Raw genomic sequence first — 23,791 nt, 5'->3', positions numbered from 1 at the left:
ACTAGCACATTTAGGGGTCCTAAGCAGGACAGCACTGGCAGCTGGGGCTGTCTTTTTAATACCAGCCTTCAGTGCATGTCAAAGCCCATTCTAGCTCAGGGAATGTTCAGTCAACTCTGACCTGCTGCCACACAGTTCTGTTCACAACTTGATAGCCTGAACAGCCACATCATGCGAGATGGAAGCCTGTTTCTCCTGTCCCCAAGCTATGCTGTTGTTCATTCCTGGTGTTATCCCAATCATCGGAAGGCAGCAGGAGGGGACAGCCAGGTTGTTGAGGCTGTATCACTTCACCTGGTAGGGCAGCTGGTCGAAGGATACTGCAGGCTTCTGAAAGATGTGGGAGAATAAATAGATTTCTCCCTGTCAGCTGATTGAGCCAAAAAGGGGAAGCAATACTACAAGTTCCCTATTACCCTGCCCATCCAAAACTCCTTGAACAGGAAGCTTGGGGGCAGGGCAGACCCCACCACCCTATGGATGTATGTGCATTGAAGCCAAGGAAGTCTGCGTTCTGTTTAAGAGCTGCGTGTGTCACTTTTCTCCCTTCCCCAAGTGCCAGTCAAGAAGATCTGTTCCCTTCTGCACTCCTACAGTACTGAGAGTCAGAGAAATCTTTACTCATCCTTGTTTATTTATTAGAAAATCCCTACAGGTCTAGGCCTTTAAAATGAAGCATTAGTTACATGGAATACGTGCCCTCAAAGTCCAGGAGTTGCTGGATATACTGCAAAGGTCGATTGGGGCCAGCAGGGACCCAGTGACCTCTGCAGAAGATGCTGGTATGGCTGCAAGACACTAGCGGGGCAGTAGCGATCAAGATCCAACCTTCTCAACATAGTTAGCAGGATAGAGTCCAACCTGGCCAGTGAGAAGTCGGCCCTTGCACCAGCCCTGCTCATCTTCTTCACTAATCTTCATGAGTTCCTCACCTAAAAGCAAAACCAGTCATTAGGAAGCAGCCTTGGGAAAGGTAGCATGGCATTTTTCCCTGCCTCAAGAAAAGTGGATAAAAAGCAAGAACTATTGGTCTGAGTCACCACACTTTTCAGCCCTTATTGCTTCTGTATCATACTGCAAGTGTAATCAAAGCCAGAGTTACTGATCACTTCAGTGTCTACACTCAGTACCATCCCCTAGGCCAAGGAACTTAGAGATAGACCTTCACTTCTGCTGTTCAACATCAGAAATATTTTTGTGCCCTGTATTCCTGCCTGCTTTCTTTCCCCAAGAAGAACATGCGTACAAGCCGGAGAGATCGGAACAATCTCAGAGACTTCTTTCTTAGTGTCTCCTCTGCAGCAGGTGGGAAGAAAATGTAGGAGGCTGCTAAGCTCTGGCTGTTAGGACCCAAAATGACTATTCCATGACAGAGTGTCTGGTTTGGCCAGCTAGGCATGGAATCATTTCTCAAACTATCACCAGGAAAAGCTTTTAATCTTCCCACATCTCCTTTGGGAAGGGGCAGAGAGGTCCCCTTCTCCACCAGTAGAAGGTCATACTTCTGTCAGAGAGGGAAGTCTGACTGCATCAACAGGCACACCCCACACTGGCAGAGGCTCAGAAAGTCATCTGCTGTTAAGCTTAAGCCCTACTGGTGCATGCTGCTCAGAGCAGATTCAAAGAGGGGATGACTAAAGCTAACCACTCATGCCTCATTTGCATCTGCTGAGTGGAAAGAGAGAGCAAAGAGGCAAGTTCTAGAGCACCCATCTTGTAAGATATTTGAGAGCAACAAGTTAGTGTTAGGAAGTTTACTAGTACAGTAACACTGCAGTATAGATATTGGCCTCAGGCACAAGCCCCTGCTACTGAAGGACTTCGGTGCCTTGCTGAAACAGGTCTATTTTGGAGAGGTATAGCACAGAAATACCCTGTAAGACTCAAAACAAGCAAGATTAGAGACACTCTCAAAATCCAGATGTCCTCTTGAAGTTGAAGAAGGTGGCACATGCAAATTAAATTTAACTGAAGGAAGAAAAGGGGAAGGGTCTGTTCGCTCCAGCATTCTCTCTCACTCAATCCTCTACTGCAAGCCAGGATCTCCACTCTCAAGATACCTATTTTGAGCAACAGTTTGCATAGCTGTTTTTTGCCAGTTGAATTCTGCCTTCAGTAGTGCAGATCAGTCAGCTGAGCTTTCTCCCAAAACATCTATCTTCTGGTTACGTCAAAGGACAATCCAGACCACCTATATAATTTTTATATCCACAGCACAAGGATATTGTGCTTTTGCACAAGTATCTTGAGCATTTAATAAAGTATCAAGATACAATGCAGAATAAATGCCTTAAGGGGAGGCAGGAGGAATCTGTTTTACCACTTGGGGTCTGCTCTCCCTACACTGTGACCAAGGCCTAGGCCTCACTGTCTCAGTCTAGAACAGGTTGGGCTGCCCAGTGTATCGTCCACCTCAAAGGAGCCGGCAATGGGTCAGGCTAGGGGAAGGAGAATAAGTATCAGTTTCCAAGGGGACATCCAGTTTTTAGAGTGTTTCAATCATTCAGTCAGCCCAAGTGAGGGCAGCAAAAGGTTAGTAAGAGATTAGTGCTTCTGTACCTGCTTTAAAGCTCAGCTCATCAGCCTCCTGTCCTGTGTAATCATACAGCGCTCGTACCCGTACACCTGGTACCTTTATGTCCTCCTCGTGCCCGTTGGCATCCAGGCACTTCTTGGGAGTGTCCTCATCTGACCACTCCGAGATGTCTTCCTTCCCTCCGCTTTGGATGTGGAAGGAGAGAGGGGACAATATAGTTGTTAGTGGACTCATCTCTCGCTCACCTCCTCCTGACTCATGCACCACCCCCTGAGACTGCTACGCTACAGAACAAGGTGCAAGAGGCCCAACAGCCAAGTGAGGGCGAACAGGGAGGAGAGATGCCAGGAGATACTAGATTTGGTTGAAGCATCCCACCATTAGAACCCTGCGGGCCAGGAGGGAACTCATTCTCACAGTATTTTCAGCCATGCATGCTCTTGATGACCTCACCCTACTCTAGCAGGCCCTCTCACACAAGGAAGGCCTAACTGGAGAGCCCAGCTGCATCCAGGGTTATTCCAGCCAAGAGTAAGACAGACAGAAAGAGCCATGTCTCCCATCCCAAAGAGATGTCTAGAATGCTGTTTTCCAAGTCAGGAACAAGAGCAGAGGGGAATAGCAGCAGAGGACAGGCACCTGGAACCCCCAAACCCCTGAAGCAGCTACATTCCATACTAACTTCACATGGGTGGGTGCCCTCAGGCTGTCATAGAAGAAGCTGTTCTGCTCCTCTTGATAGGAAAACCTGTAGATTGGCAAATAGGGCCCCTGAATCCAATAGACTGAAAAACAGTAGTGGCCTTGAGACATCTCTATATTCCCCTTCTTTTCTGCCCAGTTCACCTTCCAAAGCAGGATGGCTACTGAAACTGTAGGGCTTAAGTCTCTTCAGCCTCTCCCCATTCTCCAGCTTGCTTCCTGGCAAGGGAAGCAGCTATACCCAGACTTGTCAGGTAGTTCTCAGCACCATGTCGGGGAGGGGGAGGGGGGATAAAAATCTGATGCGTGCATTTAGGGAACAGTATAGCTAACTGGCAAAGCTGCCAGTTCCCAACTCTCCTCACTCTATCTGGGAGGAAGAACTGGGGAAATGCATGTCAGAATGTCACACAGCATTAGTCTGACTGGGCCAAATCTCATCACTAGAAGGATCTTTGCAAGGAAGGCACCTTGTACGGCAGTAGCTACTAGACACAAGAACAACAAAAAAACCCCAGCTACCCTAAGCCCCCTTTTCTACCCTGTCTTTTCCAGAGTGGCACAGGGAAGGCCATGGGCAAGAGGCAGGAAGTTAAGGAAGAGATCACTCCTATCAATCCAACTCATTCATGACCCTAGGCAGGACTGTACTTTTCCTAACCTGATGTATCCCAGCCTTCAGGCCTTACCTTTGCCTTGTCTGCAGAGGGGTCTGTGAGACAACACCATCCCGTGCCGGCAAAATGCTGGTCAGCGTGACATCGTCAGCCATCTTGCCACTCTTCTCCTTCTTGGTGATCGGCCGCTGTGTTTCAAGGGACCATTCCTGTTCAGGGAAGAGCAATAACACCATCAAGCCACTCGGATACAAAAGCTCTGTGCACCTCTTCTGACCAATAGAGGAGGACAGAACACTGGGTCATACTTCAGTTGTGGCTAGGCTGGTCAGCCAAATGGCCTTGCTGGCACAGCAGGCACACTCCTGTTGAACCCCAACAGGCAACAAGAAGAGCTGTGAGAAAACTGAAACAGGAACTTGTCCCGAGGCCCTGAGCACCAACTCTGACCTTGCAGCTGGATGGCTGGACTATTTGCAGTTTGGCAGGGTTGCACATGTCCCTTTGGGCACCAGAGAGCTTGCAACACAACAAAAATTTTAGGAAAGCCTAACAGCCTGCTGAGCAAAGACATAGTCTTTCCAACACAAGACTAGCAATCCACCAGTTTCGATAAAGCAGCTAGATGTTTGGAAATAGTAATAATACACTCTAGAATGCTACATCACCTCAAACTGAGGCCAATTCATCACCATGCCTGGTCCGTGAGTGTTGCGCCACCACTTCAGGTCCTCCTGGTTGTCCGCAGCCATGATGACTTGGTAGAGATCTCGATACAACGCATGAAAGCTATGACCAGGAACAGACAGAACCACCAGTAACCAAGTCCCTCAGCAGTTTCCCAAAAGCCAAGTAGGCAGGAAGAGCACAATTACACAGCATCCAAAGTCCCCCAGGATTAAGGATGCTAGAGCAGCATCTGCTCAGCTCTAGGAAAAACAGAGCCACCCTTACAGAAGTGTCAGCCTGGCAAACGGGATGGGCTTGTTTGGTGTGGCAGCAGCTAACATCCGCCAGTCCTCAGCACAGCTCATCAAGTGAGCATTGAAACAGCCTGGCGCATTCTTGCGCAGAGACAGGGAGGTGGCTCAGATTTGTTGCCTCCACCTTAAAAGTACAGGAGCACAGATTTTTGGCTGCACCTATTTCCCCTGTGTAATCCCTACTTAAGGGCAACTTGTAGGCTTATGGTTATCATTATCTCACTAAAGGTCTCTCTACTCAGGGCAGAGTGGGTGTAATAGCTATAGATACTAGAAGGCAACAGAGCTGCACTCCTCAGACTGGGATTACATATAGCAACATGGAGGCATTTCAGAGTAGAAACACACCCACAGGACAGTACTGGACAGAGGTGGAAGAGGAAGGCTTCAGAGGCAGAAGGAATCTTCTCTGGGGAGCCTGGCACTATCCAAGATCAGAGACACCAGCACTGGTCAGTCTAAAGGGACCAAACGCTAGTCCCAAGACACACTTGGAAGGGGAAGGAGCGAGACCTGGCAGACGCAGGCAGGCAGCTCCCTTTCACAGAACTGGCAGCCCTCACCAGAGCCCAGGGCACCCCAGGCTGGCAGGATTCCCTCCGGTGTCAGGGCTGGTACCTTTCACTGGTGGAGAGGTTGAGATGTTGGTGCAGATTCAGGAACATCTCCTTAAAGAAACACAATCGCTTGCGCTCTGCTTCCTGACAGCCCTCAAACACTTGCTCCATGTCCTCCATGTAGCGGGGATTGTAGCGGTTCAGCTCTTCCAGCATCTTCTCATATTGATCCTTGCACTGTATCAACCCAGGAGGACAGCAACAGTGAGATGTGGTGCCCTGATGTCAAAACAGTGACACTGCCCCTGCTCTGCCTTGGGACTGACAAGTTTTTTTTCCCCTGCACTGCTGAACAAATACACCACAGAAGAAGAAGAAATCCCACAGCTGGTATCCCAGACCACTGTTCCCCTAATAGTCCTGCAAGTTCCTTGTTCTTCCTTGCCACCCTCCTCCATAGAGGCCCTTCCACACTTTCACTCTTGCGGGCAGGCAAACCAGCCACTTTTGGTAGCCAAATCTTCAGCTCTGCAGCTCCCACCCCCTGCACCAAATCCCCTACAATTTTTTTTTAAATTTACTTATATTTACTTAGATCTTACCCAACACCAAAGATAGAGAGACCTTAGTTACTGAAGCCTCAGTCTAACTCACTAAAACCTCAGACAATGAGATCTCACATCTTCTTACAGACAATGGCAAGAGCCATTTCAGTGTTTTTTCCCTTGAGAGGAGTATCCTCGTGACCCATGCCCACAGAACACACACTCACCTTCTCCGCCTCCTGAGTGCACTTCTCTACACGCTCTTGCAACTTGCGCAGCTGTTCCTGTGAGACAGATGAGTCTGCCTTGGCATGGTTCTCCCTTGTATGGGCTGTTTTTTCCTCCTTCCGGGCTGCATGATAGTTTTTCTTAGACGTCTCCACCTGTAGGAGGAGGATGCAGAGAAAGCCATGATCCTGACCACGGTAATCCTCCATTACTCAGAGAGGACATGTTAATGTTTGCTACCGTCAGCAGCAATTGTTTCAGGACAACCTGACAGGAATGCCAAATTGGCATTTAGTAAACCATGCTCCAAAGGGGAGAGGTACCTCCAAATGAGCTCTTTTTCAGTGCTCACCTGCCGTGCAGGAATACAGAGCCTGTTACCAAAGTCTTCCCACATGGGAAGGAAGCTACAAAACCACCTAGAACAAGAGACCATCAAGACATCGCTCCCTCTGGCATTCTCTGCTACTCTGGCTAAACCCAGTTTGTTTGCCCAGTGGCTCTCTCAATCAGGCAGCCAGCTCGACTGCCCTTATCTCTCCTTCCCCATTCACACTTTGCTCACGTCTTTCATCTTCTTCACCCAGGGTTTCTGGGCCTTGCGGAACCCATCCTCTGCTTCCTTTGTCTCCTTGAAGCCTCCAATCATCTGCTTGTGGTAGGCCTCCTTCTGCCAGGCCTTGATCTTATCTGAGTCTTCGCCAGCCAGGTGGTTCCGGACAGCTAAGTGAATTTCACTCAGTTTGTCTGCAGCTGTCAGGAAGGCATGCCAGGCCTTCTCCAGAGTACCATACTGTGGACCTGCAGGAACAAGCACCAGAGGGGCTCTTACACCTCCTGCCCACAGAAGGAAACGCGGATTCTTTTCCTCCTACACACATCTATCAGTATGGAGTCACTTCCTTAACTCTCCCCCATCACACAAGTCAGCATTGGCTGGTCTCCACACAGTCCCAACAGGCAGCATCTAGACTGGCTGTTACAGCTGGCTAAGAGGGGCACATTCTTTTGGGCAGCCGTAGCTGTCCCAGATGGTGCCTGCTAGGAGAAGATTTCTGCAGAAAATTCTCTCCACAGATCCGTCCTGAGCTTTGGGACAGATAGCAACACTAGTTCATGACTGAGGCTAAGCTGCTGCTTCACAGACCAGCAGCTCCTTTGGGGCATCTGTCCCACTGTTTCCCATTACTTTGTGAGACACTATTGGTTTGAGCCCAATGCCACTAAATCACAGCATTAGTAGTTATTGTCTGACTGGAGGAGAAGGGGGAGAGACAGCCAATCTGTCCTTAAAAGGGGAGATCTGCAGCTTGATTTAAGACTTGGACTGCCCAAGGACTTGCCAAACTAAGCAAACAGATTTTTTTTTTGTAACCAAACACCTGACAATGCAGAGAACACCTCTCCAAGTGAATCAGACAACTGGCTACAAACACACACACAAGAAAAAGACACCCAAGAAAGCCACCCTCTTCCTGGAGAAGGAAAGCTTGTCCCCCAAGTCACCTCAGTAAGAGACAGCACTCAAGGAAGAGAGTGCAATGACTGCATCCTCTTCCCAGTACAACCTGCCAACTTTACCTTTCTCCACATTGGTCCTCCACTTACGGGACCACTCTGTTAGCTGCTGGGCATAGTTCTTCTCTATCTTGGCTCGCTCCTGGAAGCAGGAGATTAAGTCATTGCAGAGCCGGTACCCATCATCCACACGCTTCACTGTCCGTCTGTAGTTTCCAGCCTGAAATTTCACACAACATCACCATTTATACTGTACTGACTTTCATGTTTCTTCAGAACAGACATCAGCAGGTCAATCATTGCATGGGGAGGGAGCACAAGCCCTTCTGAGGCCAGCAGCTGGGCTCAGACCCTCCTCTGGCACTCTCTCAGGCAGGCACAGCAGTGGCAGGAAGAAGCTGAGATGTTTTTCTTGCCTCTCTCACCGCTCAGATCAGTGTCAGCTGAACAAGGAACTCTTATTCCACAGCATCTGTGAAGGGAAGGGTCACCTCCTCCCTGCAGTAACACACAGCGTGTTACTGAACCTCCCCACGAGCAACATGTCACCCAGGAACCTGAAACTCAAACCCTTAATTCCACTAGTGGGAGATAAGAAGACATTCTTACATCCCTCACACTCCGATTTTCCTTCCTTACCTCCCAGAAACTGCCCCCAGGAGCCTCCCCGCCAGCATCATCTTCTGATGACATCACCCCCTTCTTGCAGCAGAGAATTTTTGCAGATTTCAGTTAAGCTGAGAAGAGAGAAAAGTGATTTCTAACATAGCACTGGCTGAGCCTTTGCAGAGAGCGCAGTTCTCCACGACTCTGGGAGCTGGAGGAGCCCAACTGACTGCCCTGCAGACAAGCACTGGCATCACCGCACCGCCAGCAGCAGATGGCTTGATCCCGCAGAGATGCCCAGGGCTGAACCTGCCTCCTCCCTCCCCGCAGACAGACAGCCTCCTTGGCAGGCCTGTGGCACACTGGGAAAGGGTGTTGTAGAGGACAACCTTGCCAAACCTCAGCTGTACAGATACCGGAGATGTTAGCGAGTCCAACGCCCTTCAGCGCCGCATCTCCACAGGGGGTCCTTTCTTAACCAAAGCCCTCAAGAGGGTAGCAAAAGCTACAGAAACTGAGGTAGCTAAAGCTATTTGGAATCTGCCTTGAAATACTTTAAATAAGTCTTAAATAAGACTTATTTATCTTAAATAAGATGACTCCAGCTTCCCAGTATGACTCAGGATTACGGGATTACAACAACTGACTGGAGAAAACAAGGCTGAGCAGTCAGCAGGCAGGCATGTCTTGAATGGGGAGGAGCCCTATAAACTGCCCACCAGCGGAGCTGGGCTTGAGCAGAACTAGAGGAACATGCTGGGGCATACCCAGCCAAATGGCACTGCAGCACACATGCCAGTTCCCCAGCAGCACCGCTTCCCTGGAAACGTCCCCGTAGAGCTGGCGTTTTCCTTACTCTCAACTCTCTCACTGCATCAGGCTCAAAATCTGGGCTAGAAGGCAAAAGGTTCATCTCATCCTCTGTCGACTCAGAACTTCTGCCCTTCGCCCTGTGCTAGTCTGTGCTGCCAGTTTGTTCCTGACATGGTGCAACACTGAATTCCCTGGGGAGAGGTTCAGGGTTGCTCTTGTGCAGGAATGAGAGAGGGAGTAACAGAAAAAGGCCCAAGCCCAGTCCCTTGCACACAAACCCGCTCCATTCTAGGCAAGCCTGGGTTAACGCAGCATAGATGTCCTTTGCTGCCACTTCTCCTCTTGCACATTCCTAGTTATAAAAAGCTTCCCTCACACCCCAGAGAGCTATCTGCTCATTCTGCCAGCCTACAGAGCACACAGCAGAGATGAAGAAGATCAGGTCAAGAGTCCACATCTCCCACCTCCTGCAACTCCTTGCCAGTGGCATGAGCCACACCATGAAGCACCCCAACATAGACTGCAGGAATTTCCTACATTTCTTCTGGAAGCCGTTCGGCTGCATTTGCCATCTCATCCCATGGAAAGTGTCAGAAGTACATGAATGCTGTTCCTCTGGGTTTCTCCAGAAGGTTGAAAGTGCTGAATTCCAGCCACTGAAGCAAGTTGTTAAATGGGACGTGACACGCAGGTGCACGAACCCTGAAACCTAAAGAATACCTCCACCCATGCCACCAGCTGTCCCTGTCCTCCCTTCCCCCATCCGCCAGCAGGCTGCAAAGCTATCTTAGGTGCCTCCAGGGCACACAGCTCTACTCGTCCCCAGTAACTACATACCTAAAAGCTGAAAGTGAGATGCCACAGGGGAGCAGCAGGCAGCTGGCAAGTATGTCCCGAGCTCTTCAAACTCTGTGAAAAAGACTGGAGGAGACAGAGATGAGCACGGTTAGACACTGCTGCTCCTTTGCAGGGATGCTGGCCGTTCTGATGCATGGCAATCCTAGGGGTGTCCCCCTTCTGCCAGCTACTAGGAGGGGCACCCTCTGATATAGCAGCTGCAGCCACTGTGCCTCCAGAGATGCCACGTTCCAGCACGTCGGAGAGATGCCAAATCCTTGTGTCACAAAATCTAGTCCCAGAGAGAGTTAAAATAGAAACACTGGGGCGGCATGACAGCACTGTACGGGAAAGGTAGCATCACAACAGCTGAGCAAAGGCAACAGCTCGGACCAGAAAGGCCTAAAATAAGCACATTGCCCAGGCACCATACGTGGGGCCTGGTCCCCCCTCACTGTCCGGTTTAGCAAACCCCACCACTTCCACCCACTGCTGCATGCACTTTTACACATAGCTGGCTTTGGGAGAAAAAGGGAAGGACATACATGCACTTTCTCCAGTCCCTTTTTACTAAAGAGGAAGAGGATTTATATATATGAGATAAAGGACTTGATAACTCTACATTTAAAAAGCAAAACTCACAAGAATGCATATCCTGGTCTAGAGGCCTAGAGTCCTTTTAGTAGCAGAGCATCTAGCACCGCCCTGGTAGGGTGCGGTGCTCTTGTCCCTTGGTTCTGTAAGCTGTCCCCATCACATTCTCAGAAACACTTTATTTTGCCATTATGGTATAGGTAACTGTCATCAACTTTCCACAGAACAAAGGAAAGTAAAAAACCTGCAGAAGCTAAGGGAAGCAAGGACAGAAAGAGGCATTTACCTCACATTCACTTTGCTGAAGATTTACTTCAATGTCAGAAGTCTATTTATTTAGAAAAAACAGACAAGCCAAAAAAACCTGCTTCTCAGTCACCAATATTTACTCGGCTGAGACTGGAAGGTTAGGGCAACTGAGAGTTAATACAGCTGAGAGCAGAAGCTCCAAAAGCTGGAAGTAGGATTTTTAGCCAGACATTCAGACAATTTTGGAGCAGTGAGGGGAGGTGGGAAAAGAAGAGGAAGAAAGCAAAGCGGACCGGGTTACTGCAAACAGACTAGTGCTCTTTGGTGAGGAAGGGGTTGTGGGGGAAGATTTGGGACACTTTTGCACGATCCAGGCCACTGGATAAAAGGTTATAGCTCATTATAAACCTTCTAAGACTTCCCAGTGGTCCCCCGTAAAACCAGACTGCACATTCCTGAAATTGCTAAGGTTAAGTATACTTTTACATAACTGTTCATTAAGGGTTGGTTTTTTTTTTTAACCTGCCCCAGACCATTACTTTCTTTCTCTTGATGAAGACATAGATCAATTAGATATGACACATGAAGGCCATATCACTTTTTCCATGCCACACCCCCATCCTCACTTTATCAGGAAGCAATGAATCACAAACATGCCTTCCATCTCTGGTTTCCAATTTGGGCTGACTACACAGCTCTAGACTTTGGGGGTAAATGTGGAATGCTGTTGTGTATCAGAGTGTGCTTGTTCGTTTGAGGGACAGTCAAGCAAAAAACGAGAAAACCAAACCCTGGAATCCATTCTTCCTGCAGTTTCCACACTAGAATTTGAGCCATACCTATTTATTTTCTCAGGAGTTACAAGCCCAAATAACTGGATTTACTATCACCAAGATCAGCAGGCTCTGAAACAAACAGTAGCTGTGCTGGATCAGACTCTCGTAGCCTCACAGCCTCTGTAGACAGCAGCCAAGAGCAGATACCTTCCCTCGCTTTGAGAACAGAGCAAGCATACATGATGCCTCCCTGCATGCTCTCCAAGCCTCTATCCATTTGTTGACAGCAACTTCCTGAGCTGGATGTGGCACCTATGAATTTAGTAATACTCAATGAATTTTTCTTCCATTAGTTTTTCCAATCTGCTTTTGAACCCACATGAGTTTTCAGCATCCACAATATCACATGACAAAGTATCCCACAGCTTAAGGCTATACTGTAAGTCATCGGCACAGTAGCTAGGTGGGAGAATACAATCAAGTAGTATAATATTTCTACAGGCTAATCTCCACAACCCAAGCAGCAGCCAGATGAATACATATTTCCATAGCAGTTGTACAGACTTTATAGAAGTCCAGAAAAATCTGGCCTGGTAGAAGCAAAAAGGTCAAAGAACAAGGAGGACCCTTTTCTGCCAGGCTTTTTCTGGACTTTACATACTCCATGAGCCCATGTCAGTCAGCAGATCAAATTGGATCTGCATGCAGACATAGGGAAGGTACTTGGTACTGCACACAGGGCTGGAGAACAGCTGCTGCTGTCACCCTGAGCCCTAGGACAGCAAATAGATTGCCACTCCACCCCTTTGTGCCTAGTTATTCCCAAAACACCGCATGTGTTGTGAGCCACCAAGAGCTTGAGATCAGGGAAAAACCCGAGTTTGCCAGGAAAAGCAAATCTATGAGTTATACATGCCAAAGCCTGGAGGTTGTTTTACAGCAAAGCAGAGATGACAGGGCTACCTTGTGGACAGCCTGGTATAGCAAGAGCCACCATGTGATTCAGGAGGGCTGGCATAGCCTGTGCAGTATGAGCAATATAGCTGGAGTTATATTAGGTCAACGAGAGTTATATGTGGGTCAGAACCACATACGAGGCTCCTTCTGATGCCACTGCCACCTCTGCTAAGAGAAGGCTATCTAGCAAATAATATTTGCAGGGCAAAGGAATGTTTATCCCTGCCTTCCCACCTTTCTCCTACAGCTCTCAGTTAAGAGCTACTTGAGACCTCACTGCAGCTCCTGCACAAGCTCTCTGAAGGAGGGAGAGAGGGACGACATCTCGAGTCACTTAACACCTCTGCAGGGTTACGGACGAGGGCATCACAGACACCGCTACAACCAGCCACGTCAGGGAGACAAACTGAACCAACAAATGAGATTTCTGCAGAGCTACAACCCTTTTCTGGTAGTAGTGTTCAAAAAGGTACTCCCCTCCTTCCCCCAAATACCTGCTCTCACTTATGACCCACATAGTTATTAGGCCACACCTGCTATCAACTCAAGTTATCAAAAAATGGCTCTTGGTCTTTAGCTGCAGAAGGGTAGAATGGCTCATGACTGCCTCACTGGTACTGAACTCCACCCCCGGGAAATGCCAGAGGGCTTGTCATGGCAGAGCTGTTTCCACCTTTAACACCATGTTGTTAGTCTCACCCCTGCTCCAGTCAGTCACACATCTCAGACCACAGATCCCTGCCGTTGGGCTAAAACCTTCCCTTTCAAAACATATGTGAATCTGGCAACACACTACAAGGTATGCCTTTTTGTTTCATGTTTGCACAACGTGAGTACAAAAGGTCCTGATCCACAATTAAAACTTCTAGGCCCAAGAGTAATAATCACTGTTCTCCAGTAAACCACAGATCCTCTTCCCTCTACACACTCCAATACTTCCAGCCTCCAAATGCCCAAGGCATCACTTCTGTGCACTGCTCGACTGCCTCCTGAGACTCCTTGTGAGCAATTGTTTTCCTAAGTTTGCCAAGAACAAGCCTCTGAACTCCACAAATGCTCAAAGGGCTGGTGCATGCAGCCCTGCAGGAATTCACCCACAGAAACAGTGCTTGTACACTGCGCCAGACAAGGCCTTCAGCCCAACTCCTCTTTCCCAAGTGCAGCAGCAAATGCTGATGCAGACAGATGTAGGAACAAGTCAAGTTATATTTATCTAGTAACTGAGGATTTGATGGAGGCATGTTTTTATTATGGACTAATTTCTATACAGGTGTTAAAGCCACGCTAAGCGAGAGTTTTACTCAGGAATGGTCTGCTACTAACTAATTTCCACCTCAAGACAACAACTAACACCATGAGGCAGCAACATGAGATTTCTGCAGCCAATTTGTTTGATTCACAGAGTCACTTTTCTGTATAGCAGGCAGTGGTGAAGATACTGTTTTCATTCCAGGGCACTTCTGGTGTAGGTTGCAGGTAAACATTTCTATCTGAACAACCTAAATACACAAAAGGATGACAGCCCCCCTCCCCTTACAGAACAACACACATGAAAACACCCCCACCCCACCCCTTTTTTATTTTTCTGTTAACTTGTTGTCAGAACAGAACTAGAGAGCTGGAGCCAGGAGGTCCCACGTGACTCCAGCAGTGTAATGAACTGGATTCCTGCTGGTACAGCAGTGCTAGGGAGGTGCCTGATGGAGAGAACCAACTGGGGCATGAGGCAGGGTGTCCTTTCCAGCCTTACCATCTCTGGAGGTGCATATCCAATAGCTCTGAACCAGGGACTGTAACGCTGCCCAGTAAAGGCACTGCCATTATACAGGAGGACTAATATTCACAGGTGTACTCACCTTTCTGAAGGGGGACCAGTTCTTCTCTACAGCTAGAAAAGATGCCAAGTAACATGAAGATCCTCCAAAACATCCCTTAGAGATATTTATCTTATTGGTGTGGTCACGCCCTTGGTAGAGTCACCTGACTGGGAAAGGGACTAAGAGCCAGTGTTTCCCAGCCGCTCCCTAAGGACTGAAGCCTGCCAGGGCTGCCTAATGCAGTTTCGAGCAAGATTTCAGCTGATCCCTCCAGCCAGGGAGAGGTCAGAGAGACATCAGGCAGAACAGCAACTACACACAAAGGTCACTTCGGATATGTGCAAGCCTGTAACAGAAGCCCATCTCCTAGACAATGATTCTCTAGAGATCGTGTGGATGTTTGCTAGTGAAATTCTCCATAATTATACCAAAGTACTAAAATACAGACAAGATCCTCTTCCACTTAAAGGGCTGACCTCCTGAGTCTACATACTGTTTCATCACTCTTATTTCAGACCACAGCTTCTTTATATTATTGGTCATCTTCATATTCAGACCAAGCTAACATACCAAAGACAGACATCCCCCTATGCATTACTCCACGTTATTTTCAAAATGTTCATTCAGAATTAAATACTTTACAAGTTTATTAGATATTCCCTGTCAGGTTCTCAGAGGCCAAGGCTACAGGACAGGCTTTTACCAACACATTGCTGCTGATCTAAGGGTTAAGATTCCTGACCGACATAGCTTTACCAGGCAGAAATTGTTTCACCAAGAAAAGCAAAACTTCTCCTTTCTTTTCCAACATGATGTAGATCTTTAGTGTTACAGGAACACAGATCTATCCTGGTTAACACAACAATATGATACAATGTTAGTGAAGGAAGGTACTGGCCTATCAAGGTCTGTGTTAGTTTTTCCCCAGTTGTTCTTCCTATGAAAAACTTGATTATAATCTCACATGTCCACAGACTTAAAGGAGGGAGGAAACCAGTGCTGGATCATGGGGTACCATACTCTAAAGGACAACAGGCCATGTTCATTTGGTGTGTTCAAGATGGTCGCTGGAATAATCTTGACATGTATGCTGTAACCCACGCAGATGTTGAGAACCTGTAATCTCTGTCCCACTCCCTGAACCTCTTGTTTGCTTCCACGCTGGGTACTTCCTACACTGCTGCATCAGTCTCTGCAAATAAACACCAAGCTTGCCAGCAAATACATGCTATCAGCCCTTCCCTCTTAATCAGAAGGGACCCCAAGCAACTGGAAGCTCTTTCTTCCTAAATCACTGATAAACAGGTGTTTAAAACTCCAGCCAAAGCTATTATACCCCTCCTCAGCAGTCTCAATCTGCACTAAATGCAGACAGTTTTTCCAGGATTTAATCTACATTTCACCTGGTCATGTTTTTTTCTGCACTCAGTGACTGGCAAGACAAGATCAACAGTATATCCTCTAACACAGTTGTCTATAGCTTAGTAAAGGTAACTCATCGTAATAGTGGGCTGAGCCAGTCCACCCACTTCCAACCAGGCTTTGAGTAAGGATGTTTGTTTTGTCAGGTCTTTATGTGAACAGCAGTAATCCAAACAGAACAAAATGCCCCAGCCTCATCCAACCCTGAGCAAAGAAGAAAGAAATACTGGAAGGTGGTGGTCAGGGGTGTTTCCTGTGGTTGGGGGGGGGGGGGGGGTGGGGGGGGTGGAGAAAGCAAACTCCTGTAAATCCCTGTCAATGGAATATTCTCCTTCTGTGATTGAATCACCTTGCAACCCCCAGAGCAGGGATCAAGTTTACTTGAATGCATTAAGAAGTCTTAAGGAAACAGACTGCAATCAATGCAATCAAACAACCTTTAGAGGAACCACAAGCCAGTCAGCTCCATTCTAACACTGAGCTTCTAGTTGTTTCTTGCTTCACTAGACTGCGTGGTAGTCAGATGTCTCCAATCAGCCTTCCCTGCCCCTTCCTCCCATTCAGAAGTCACAGTGGTTTTTTTACCCCAGCTGCAGTTCTGCAACTTCTGGCTTCACTTTACCAACAGTTGTCTTTTCCATTAGCTGTCTTTTGAGGAAGGGGGAATGGGAGATAGAGTTGGCAAGTATTTTGTCATTCAGACCAAGTGCGTGGCAATCATACAGCAAATGAATTCAAAATACTGAATTTCTTTATCTTTGGTTGCATCAAACAGGTTTCTGGGTTTACTTGGTAAAAGCTGATTTACTAAAACTGTTTATTCATATATTCATATAATGCAGACAAGAACCTGAAAGATCATCATCAAGGTGTTCTGAAGTTCAACCAGTTCCCTGCAGAGTTCCAAGTCCCAAACAGGCTGTAGAAGGTAGCACAACCAACTTTTTGAAGTGAGAGCTGAATAAGATAAGATTGAGTGCTAGGGCACCTCTGATGGTAAAGGAGGAGAACGAGGTAAAGCATCATACCCATTGCTTCTGTTCCACGTTGTGGTCAGTTCCTCCACTTTGATGGCAAGGCTCTTTGTCCACCTTGTCACCAGAGCTAGGTTTACTCAATTGCTTCCTCGCAGGAAAATCAAAACAACACGAAGAACAACTGCAACTGTAAGGCAGACTTGGGCACCATATGAACTGGCAGAACTATAGACCAGCTTTTACACAGAGTCATTTTGCACAGCCTTTTATGGGACCAGGCATGTAAAAAGAAAGCATCGTTCACTCTGTGGACTGGAGAGAACATTCAGTAACTTAGATTGCCTTTGTAGCATCTCCTGGTTCAAGAAGAGTTTGGCAGATTCAACCATTTTGTAGGTATTCCATTCCTACAGATACTCATATGCCTGCCTGACAGATTTCCCAGGGACACACACAGATTACAAGGTAATTACAAGTAGGGCAGCCATTAGGAGCTGGCCTGCATCGTGGAGATTCATACTTCACGCATTCTTCTTGAAGTTCATTGTCCTGTGTGTCATGGAGCAACTTTTATCTACTTTGATACTTTCTGCACAAAATCTACTCTTTGGTATCAGTAGTGACTCTTGAAATAAATTTTTGGATCTCAAGCCAAAGAACATGACTATTACTTCATATCCCAGGTGTTATCCACAAGACTGCAGGAGAACACGAGCAATTGGGACAGTCAGCCCAAAGGGCACATCCCTGGATCATTTGCTTCCTCAGCCTATTGCCCAAACCAATAATCTCAGTTTCTGATCCTCAGAATGCAACCTGACATGTGAGGAAAGAACACTGGGAGGCTTTTAAAACACAGAAAGAGAAACAGAGCAACCCAGTGGGCTTTATTTCTCCCCTAATGGCTTCCTGAAGCAGCTCCTATCCCACAGCTCAAACCCCTAGTTTTTTGCTTGCATTGGGGTAGAATCCTGCTGGAGGAAACACAGATTTCCATAGGTCAGCAGTCCTGGTACAAGGAATAGCTGACTGAAAACACCAAGAAGCAAGCATAAATATCTAGAATCATTCAAGAAGTGAAATACGCTGCATCTTCTCCCAATCGTCCTTCTTGCCCTTGTCAGAGAGCCTACTTCAGAGCTCTACACAGCAGTGCTGCAGCTGATACAGCTCAGCACCCTCAGGAGAAGGAAAGGTTTGGCTCAGCAGCAGGGATACCGAGAGAGAGGAGGAAGTTAGTGCCAACAGATAGTCACCTACAGGCAACTGGAAAGACTGACCATGTCCCCAGCAGCCCCAAAGGCAAGTACCATATCTTCCTGCAAACAGAAGAGACACAGCTTGGGCAAGCTCATAGCACCGACAGGACTGAGGAGGCTGAAGACTTGCTAACACTGTTAGTTGTGGGTTGCCTGCAGCAATTCTAACTCCTCTAGCCTGGAAAAACTTACTGACAGGTCACGATAAACAGCGTCCTATCACAGTCACCTACTAACAGAGCATAAAATCCCCCACAAGCCTAATGCCTCTGGATCCAGGCTCCCGGTACCATGGAGATCTCTCACATGCCTCTTTAACAAACTACAATGCCCAGTGACAACCGATAGATTTAACACACAAATTCTGACTATCACAAGTCTGAAAGGCTCTTTCCTATCGTACCATACACAGCAAGGAGAAACCACTGAAGGCTGAAATATGGTTAGGATGCCAGTCACACATACTGCCTTATAGTAGTGCCCAGCTTCAGCCCACATTTCAACTTGAAGGAACATGAAACTAATGTACCAGTCACTGAAACAAAGCTGGATGATTACAGCAGAGGACGCACCAGGCTTTTTGCATTGACATTACATTTTGTGCTGCTGGAAAAACTTGTGCCCCAACAGTCAGAGTGCATTTGGATGTTAAATTACAGTGGCCACCATGCCACAAGGTAGTGGCAAAAAGCTGCCTCTTGAACAGCTTCTTAACTGCTCCAAGGATGTAAAGTTCTTTCATTATTCTTCAAAGAGCAAAATCCTGAATTCTTCATGAAAACTTCTAAATTACACTGTTTTCTGTCCCACCCACTAAGGCCTTAGACTAAGATATTAAGGTGGTTGGGTTTTTTTAATCTATCTGACACAGTTCCCTGTCATACACTACCCTCTACACCCATCATACTGAGTAACTAGTGATAAAATAGCTTGTCTGATCAGAAAGTCTGTTTTAAAGAGATAAGGGTCCCTCACAGGGCTTAAACAGCTCTCCTATTGTTTAGGCATTTCCCCATGAACTCTCAAGAACAGCCCAAATTCACACATCACTGATCAGCTGATGGCAAAAATAGAGACATTTATTAATGCTCTCTGATCAAGAGCATAGTTTTTTCCACTCAGGCTGCAGGCAGATACTTGTAGCTTTTGAGATCCCCAGTTCAATCCCTGGATGCCAGCCATGACACAGACCAAACAGTTAAAACAACTGAATAATCTCCAGCTCTCAAGATAGCCAGAATAAAGAATATACAGTATTTGCTATACTCAGTGATGTCATATAAGTTCCTAACAGAAGCTCATGTTGCCCCTGGTGCAGTGACTAATGTGTTCTCACAGTTTTGCATTTCCTAAGAAAAGTGGTCACATTACAAATATACCTGACTGTATTGTTGAATTAAAAAAAAAAAAAGAAAGAGAGATATATGTGTGTATGCATATATATATTTGAGGTTTGTTTTTTTTTTTTTGGAAACTCATGATCATCCAGGGAAAGTCCAGAAGATTCAGGCTAGCTCTTGTACAATCTACAATAACCAAAGATGACTAAAAGCACCAGTCATTGTCCTGTGAAGAAATTAATTTGGGTCCATAAGACTTTCAGGCTTTTATGACTTGGTTACGCACACAGTCTGCCAAGGACCTGCAGCATTTTGGTACAGTCCAGTCACACATAATCCTTATTCACTCACTGATGTCTGATAATGGAGCTCCAGGTGGGCAGTTGTTCTCAGGCGTGTATATAGCTGACACACTGAGGTTACTGCTTTTTGCAGCCTGAGAACGAGACAGTCTTCACCTGAACAAGTGCAGACAAGCCAGAGAAGCTCAAACTCACAGGTCAGAAGAAAAAAAAGAAAAAAAAAGCCAATAAAGCAATACAATACAGCAGGCACTGAATAGGGAAGGCAGCAAGCAGCTGATCCAGCTCACACATTCATTCTGTTCCAAGCTGCAACTCAAAGGACAATCTAGTAAATATTTTAGGGAACTTCTAGTGAAATACCAGTAATAACACAGAACACTGTCAAAGCAGAACAGGCTCCGTCTCACACGGAGCACGCTGTGCGCTTCACAGAAAGGTGAATCCTTGCCGGAAAGAGTGTGCCCAGTTGTGCAACGCATGGGGAGAAGCTCCACTTTGACTCCACCCAGAGACCAGCTCACACCTGGAGCAAGGAGTATCTGGACCCTGTCATTTTAGCCCACACACTGCCATCACGCATTCTGCTGCCATTACGCATCGAGAGTGACTTGAGTCATCGTAAGGCTTAGTGACTTCTTGGTGACATTTGAATTCCAGGGTGGAGTGGGAGGCTCTGCTAGGATTCTGTACTGCCATCAATTACCATCATATCAGAGATTCCTTTGTGCCAATTAGACTGGTGGTTGATCTGAAGGGAAGAGAGGCTCATCTCCCGTTTGAGGGGGTAGGGAGCACCGGTTGGGTAAGGAGGGTTAAAGAGTGAATGAAAAGGCCAGACTGCTTCCTAGGCCAAGAGCAAGTGTCCAGAGGGGGTCAGCTAAGCTCCCCCTCGCCACCAAGCTCTGAGCCTTCTGCAAGCCTGAAGAACTGAAGCAAGCAAAGAGCACATAGTTGGCACAGAAAGCGGTGAAACTGGTTAACGCGTTTGGGCCACGCTAGCTTCACTTATCAATAGCTTTGCAGAGATCGCGGATCCCTCCTCCCGCACGCAGCAACAAATCATTGACTGTCTTCTCAAGCAGTGGATGTTCAGGGCCACTAATACCCTCCATGTTTATCAGCTTTTTCCTGCCCTGGGCTGGAGAGGACACGTTAACCCCAGCAGTCTGCCAGAGGCCAGGGCGGCAGCAGCACCCCCCGCCTGCCCTCCCCGACACCAGCCTGCCGGGGGCAGCCCGGGGGGAGGAAGGGGACGAGCAAGGCCAGGGCTGTCCGGTTTGCCGTACTCTCCGCTCGGGCCGTCAGGAGCCCGGCTCATCGACCGACAAACCCCCGAGACCAAGGGGTGCAGCCCCCCCGATCCCGGGCCCCAGCGGGGCCCCTTCCCCCAGGGGGTCCTGCGAAGCCGCTTCACACCCCCCCCCCCCCCCCAACCCCCCGCCACAGCGCTGCCAGCGCCCCCGGCTCCGGTTTCAGAGCGGGAAGCGGCTCAACGCGGCTCCGGCACAAAGGGGCCCCTGTCCCCGCCGCGGAGCGGAGGCGCTGGCTCCGGAGGGAAGGAGGGGGGCAGGCTCCGCAGCCCCCAGCGGCAGGCCGGCCCCGGGGCACCCGGTGAAGGTCAGGCTGGCGGCCGAGCTACAAGGGACGCGGAGCTCACCCGAGACAGCCCCCCACCCCCCGCGAACAACCTGCCGGGGACCGCGGACCCGCCGCCCCTCCCGGGCCCCCGGCGCCTACCGGGGTGAGGGAATGACGGGGGGGTGTCTCCGCTCCGCGTCAAGCCGAACGGCGCCGAGTCGCCTCCCGATCCCCTTCTGCCCACAGGCAGCGCCCGTCCGGGCACCGCCTCCCCCACCCGCCCCCTTTCCATGAGGAAACTTTTCCCTCGCAGCTGCCAGCGGCTCCCAGAGCCGCGCTGCCCACCGCGGGGAGGCGGTGGGACCGGGCCGGGCCCTGCCGCCGGGACCCCCGGCACCCCACGGGGAACAGGTCCGAAAGGTGTCCTGGCCCGGGGGAGTGGAGCCGCGGCCCGGGCAGAGGTGACCCCGCCGCTTACCTTGCAGGCGGCTCCGCTCGGCTCAGCTCAGCTCGGTACGGCGGGCAGCGGCCACCTGGGCTGGGAGCGGGCCGGGCCCTCCCCCTATTTCAGCCGCGGGACAGGGGGGCTCCCGCCCCGCCTCTGGCAGCTCCCGGCGGGGCGGGCCCGGCCCGGCCCGTGCGCTCGGGGCGCTCCGGTGGCGGCGGGGCAGCTCCGGCGAGACTCCCGCCTCCCCGCCCCCTCCGCCGGGCTCCTGATCCAATTAATGGGAGGCCGCCGCAGGCAGGTGGGGCCGGGGGGGGGGAACTGGGGGGGCAGCGCCGGCTCCCGCCGCGGGTCCCCCTCCACGGGGAGGGCCTGGAGGGGGCTGGGGGCTGCCCGCTCCCCGGGGGAGGCCGGCCCGACCCGGCCGGTCGCCCCCCGTCATGGCGGGCGCCGGGAGGGGGGAGGGGGGAGGGAGGCGGCCCTGTGAGCAGTTACCCACCCGGGGCCGCGCTCGGCCCAACCCGGAGGAATTGGGCTCTTCTCTGCTTTGCCCACTGGATTTGGGGCTTTAGTGAGTTTTTAGTTATTTAGTTACTTTGCGTGCTGACCCGCAGGGCCCGGAGCCAGCCTGGCGTGCTGGAGCAGGAGGCCCAGCAGGTTCCCGAGCCCTGCTCCCACCCGAGCAGAGAGCTGTGCCCTGGCTTTTGAGCGTGGCGTAGGTCATGCCCGGGGTCCCACAGCCGCTTCGCCTGGGTTCGGCTTGGCATCCTTCTTTCTCGTTCGGCCCGATCATGCTAACTCTGTTCGGTCGCTCGCCCTCTCCTCTGAAAACCTCTATTCGAATCATCCTGAGCTCATCTTTAAGCCCTCTGAGCCTCTCGGTTGAAACCAGCTTTTCCTAAATGCCAGGGAATTTGCCCACCAGAGTTTCCGTTTGGAATGCCAGGCCCCGGGTGTGATTCTCGGTGACGCTGGGACAGGGCTTGCCGGAGGAGCGCTAGGAGGCCTTGCTGGCCCGTCTCCTCTTGACTGCTTCCAAGTGACTTGGGACACAACTCCAAGGACCAGCTGTGGGTTTGCAGTGATGTTTATTCAATCGGTGGAGAAAGGAAAAGACTGAGAGCCTTGCAGGAGGAAGAGGAAAGAGCGTGCCGTAAATCTGTGCTCTCTGGAGCAGTACTGGGATGTTTTCTCTCTCTTTACAACGGCCCCAGGTTTCACAGGAGCCAGAAAAATAACTGTAGGGATGCCCTTTAGATGCAATGAGTTGCTGTGTTGGAAAGCGGACATTAGAAACCATCCCACTTAATTTGTTTTGGGGCCAATCCTCTGTTCACTTTTACCTGCGTGGGGTCCTGGGAAGGTGGGTGCCCATGACAGGTCACTGGGTGTGGTGTGACCATGAGCATCCTTTCAAAAAGTGATACAAGATGCTTATCTGGTCCTCAAAGTTAATCACAGTTGAGAGTATAAGGATCAACTTTGTATTTTACTGAAACAAAACCAAACCCAACTCTTTGGCATAGATACTCCCTAATTCAATTCTGTTCTGAGATTTTACTTCCATGATCAAATTAATGTACATTAATGGAGTACGGAAAAGGCAAACATCTGTCATACGTTAATATTCTATATCCAGCATTTGCCCTATGTTATGTTTTCATGCCGATTTTGGTATCGGTAGCCCACGTGCTGAGTGTCTGAGATAGATGCTTTCCATCTGGGACCCAGTTACCCCCAGTATTGATCACAAGGCGAGGGTACTACGTAGCATGGCTGCTGCAGTTCTTCCCTCTGAGGCTGGAATGGCTTAGGGAAAGTGTGGTGCTCAGGTAAACGAGGTCATTACAATAGTGATAGTTTTGTTTGTTTTCCTGGTGCAGGGCAGCTTATTAGTGGTCATGGGATAGAAGGAGGTCAGATAGCACGATATTTACTCTTTTATCTCGTTAGAATTATGTATTTTTCCTACTTTTTAGTGGCATATGGGCTCGTTTTCATATGCATGCCAAACTCTACTTGCTAATGGTACTTTTCACATTAGTAGTCAGACTAAAGTAGCCAAAAATATTCATGCTTTGGACAAAGATCCTGGCAACGAGGAGGCAGAATACCTAATGGTATTACAAA

General features: G+C 49.1%; 1 protein-coding gene across 7 annotated transcripts; it reads right to left on the bottom strand.

Annotated features, from left to right (window-relative positions):
- Positions 1 to 616: 616 nt before the first annotated feature.
- PACSIN3 (protein kinase C and casein kinase substrate in neurons 3) lies at positions 617 to 21,889 on the bottom strand. 7 transcript variants are annotated; one of them, XM_074867695.1, is made up of 12 exons: positions 21,695 to 21,889; positions 9,943 to 10,026; positions 8,326 to 8,423; positions 7,750 to 7,906; positions 6,734 to 6,969; positions 6,168 to 6,323; positions 5,457 to 5,632; positions 4,524 to 4,644; positions 3,928 to 4,064; positions 3,219 to 3,284; positions 2,560 to 2,720; positions 617 to 932 (listed from the first exon to the last, which is right to left on the bottom strand). In XM_074867695.1, exons 3-12 carry the CDS (start codon positions 8,377 to 8,379, stop codon positions 817 to 819), a joined length of 1,380 nt encoding a protein of 459 aa, XP_074723796.1. In that variant the 5' UTR covers positions 8,380 to 8,423; positions 9,943 to 10,026; positions 21,695 to 21,889; the 3' UTR covers positions 617 to 816. The 7 variants fall into 7 exon arrangements, with proteins under 7 accessions (XP_074723796.1, XP_074723801.1, XP_074723797.1 ...); XM_074867700.1 differs by having other exon boundaries at positions 7,777 to 7,906; XM_074867696.1 differs by lacking the exon at positions 21,695 to 21,889 and adding an exon at positions 21,376 to 21,483.
- Between the last annotated feature and the right edge of the window lie 1,902 nt (positions 21,890 to 23,791).

The sequence above is a fragment of the Strix uralensis genome, chromosome 4 (genome assembly GCF_047716275.1).
Source record: "Strix uralensis isolate ZFMK-TIS-50842 chromosome 4, bStrUra1, whole genome shotgun sequence".
Taxonomy (NCBI): domain Eukaryota; kingdom Metazoa; phylum Chordata; class Aves; order Strigiformes; family Strigidae; genus Strix; species Strix uralensis.
This window is presented reverse-complemented; position numbering and strand designations above follow the sequence as displayed.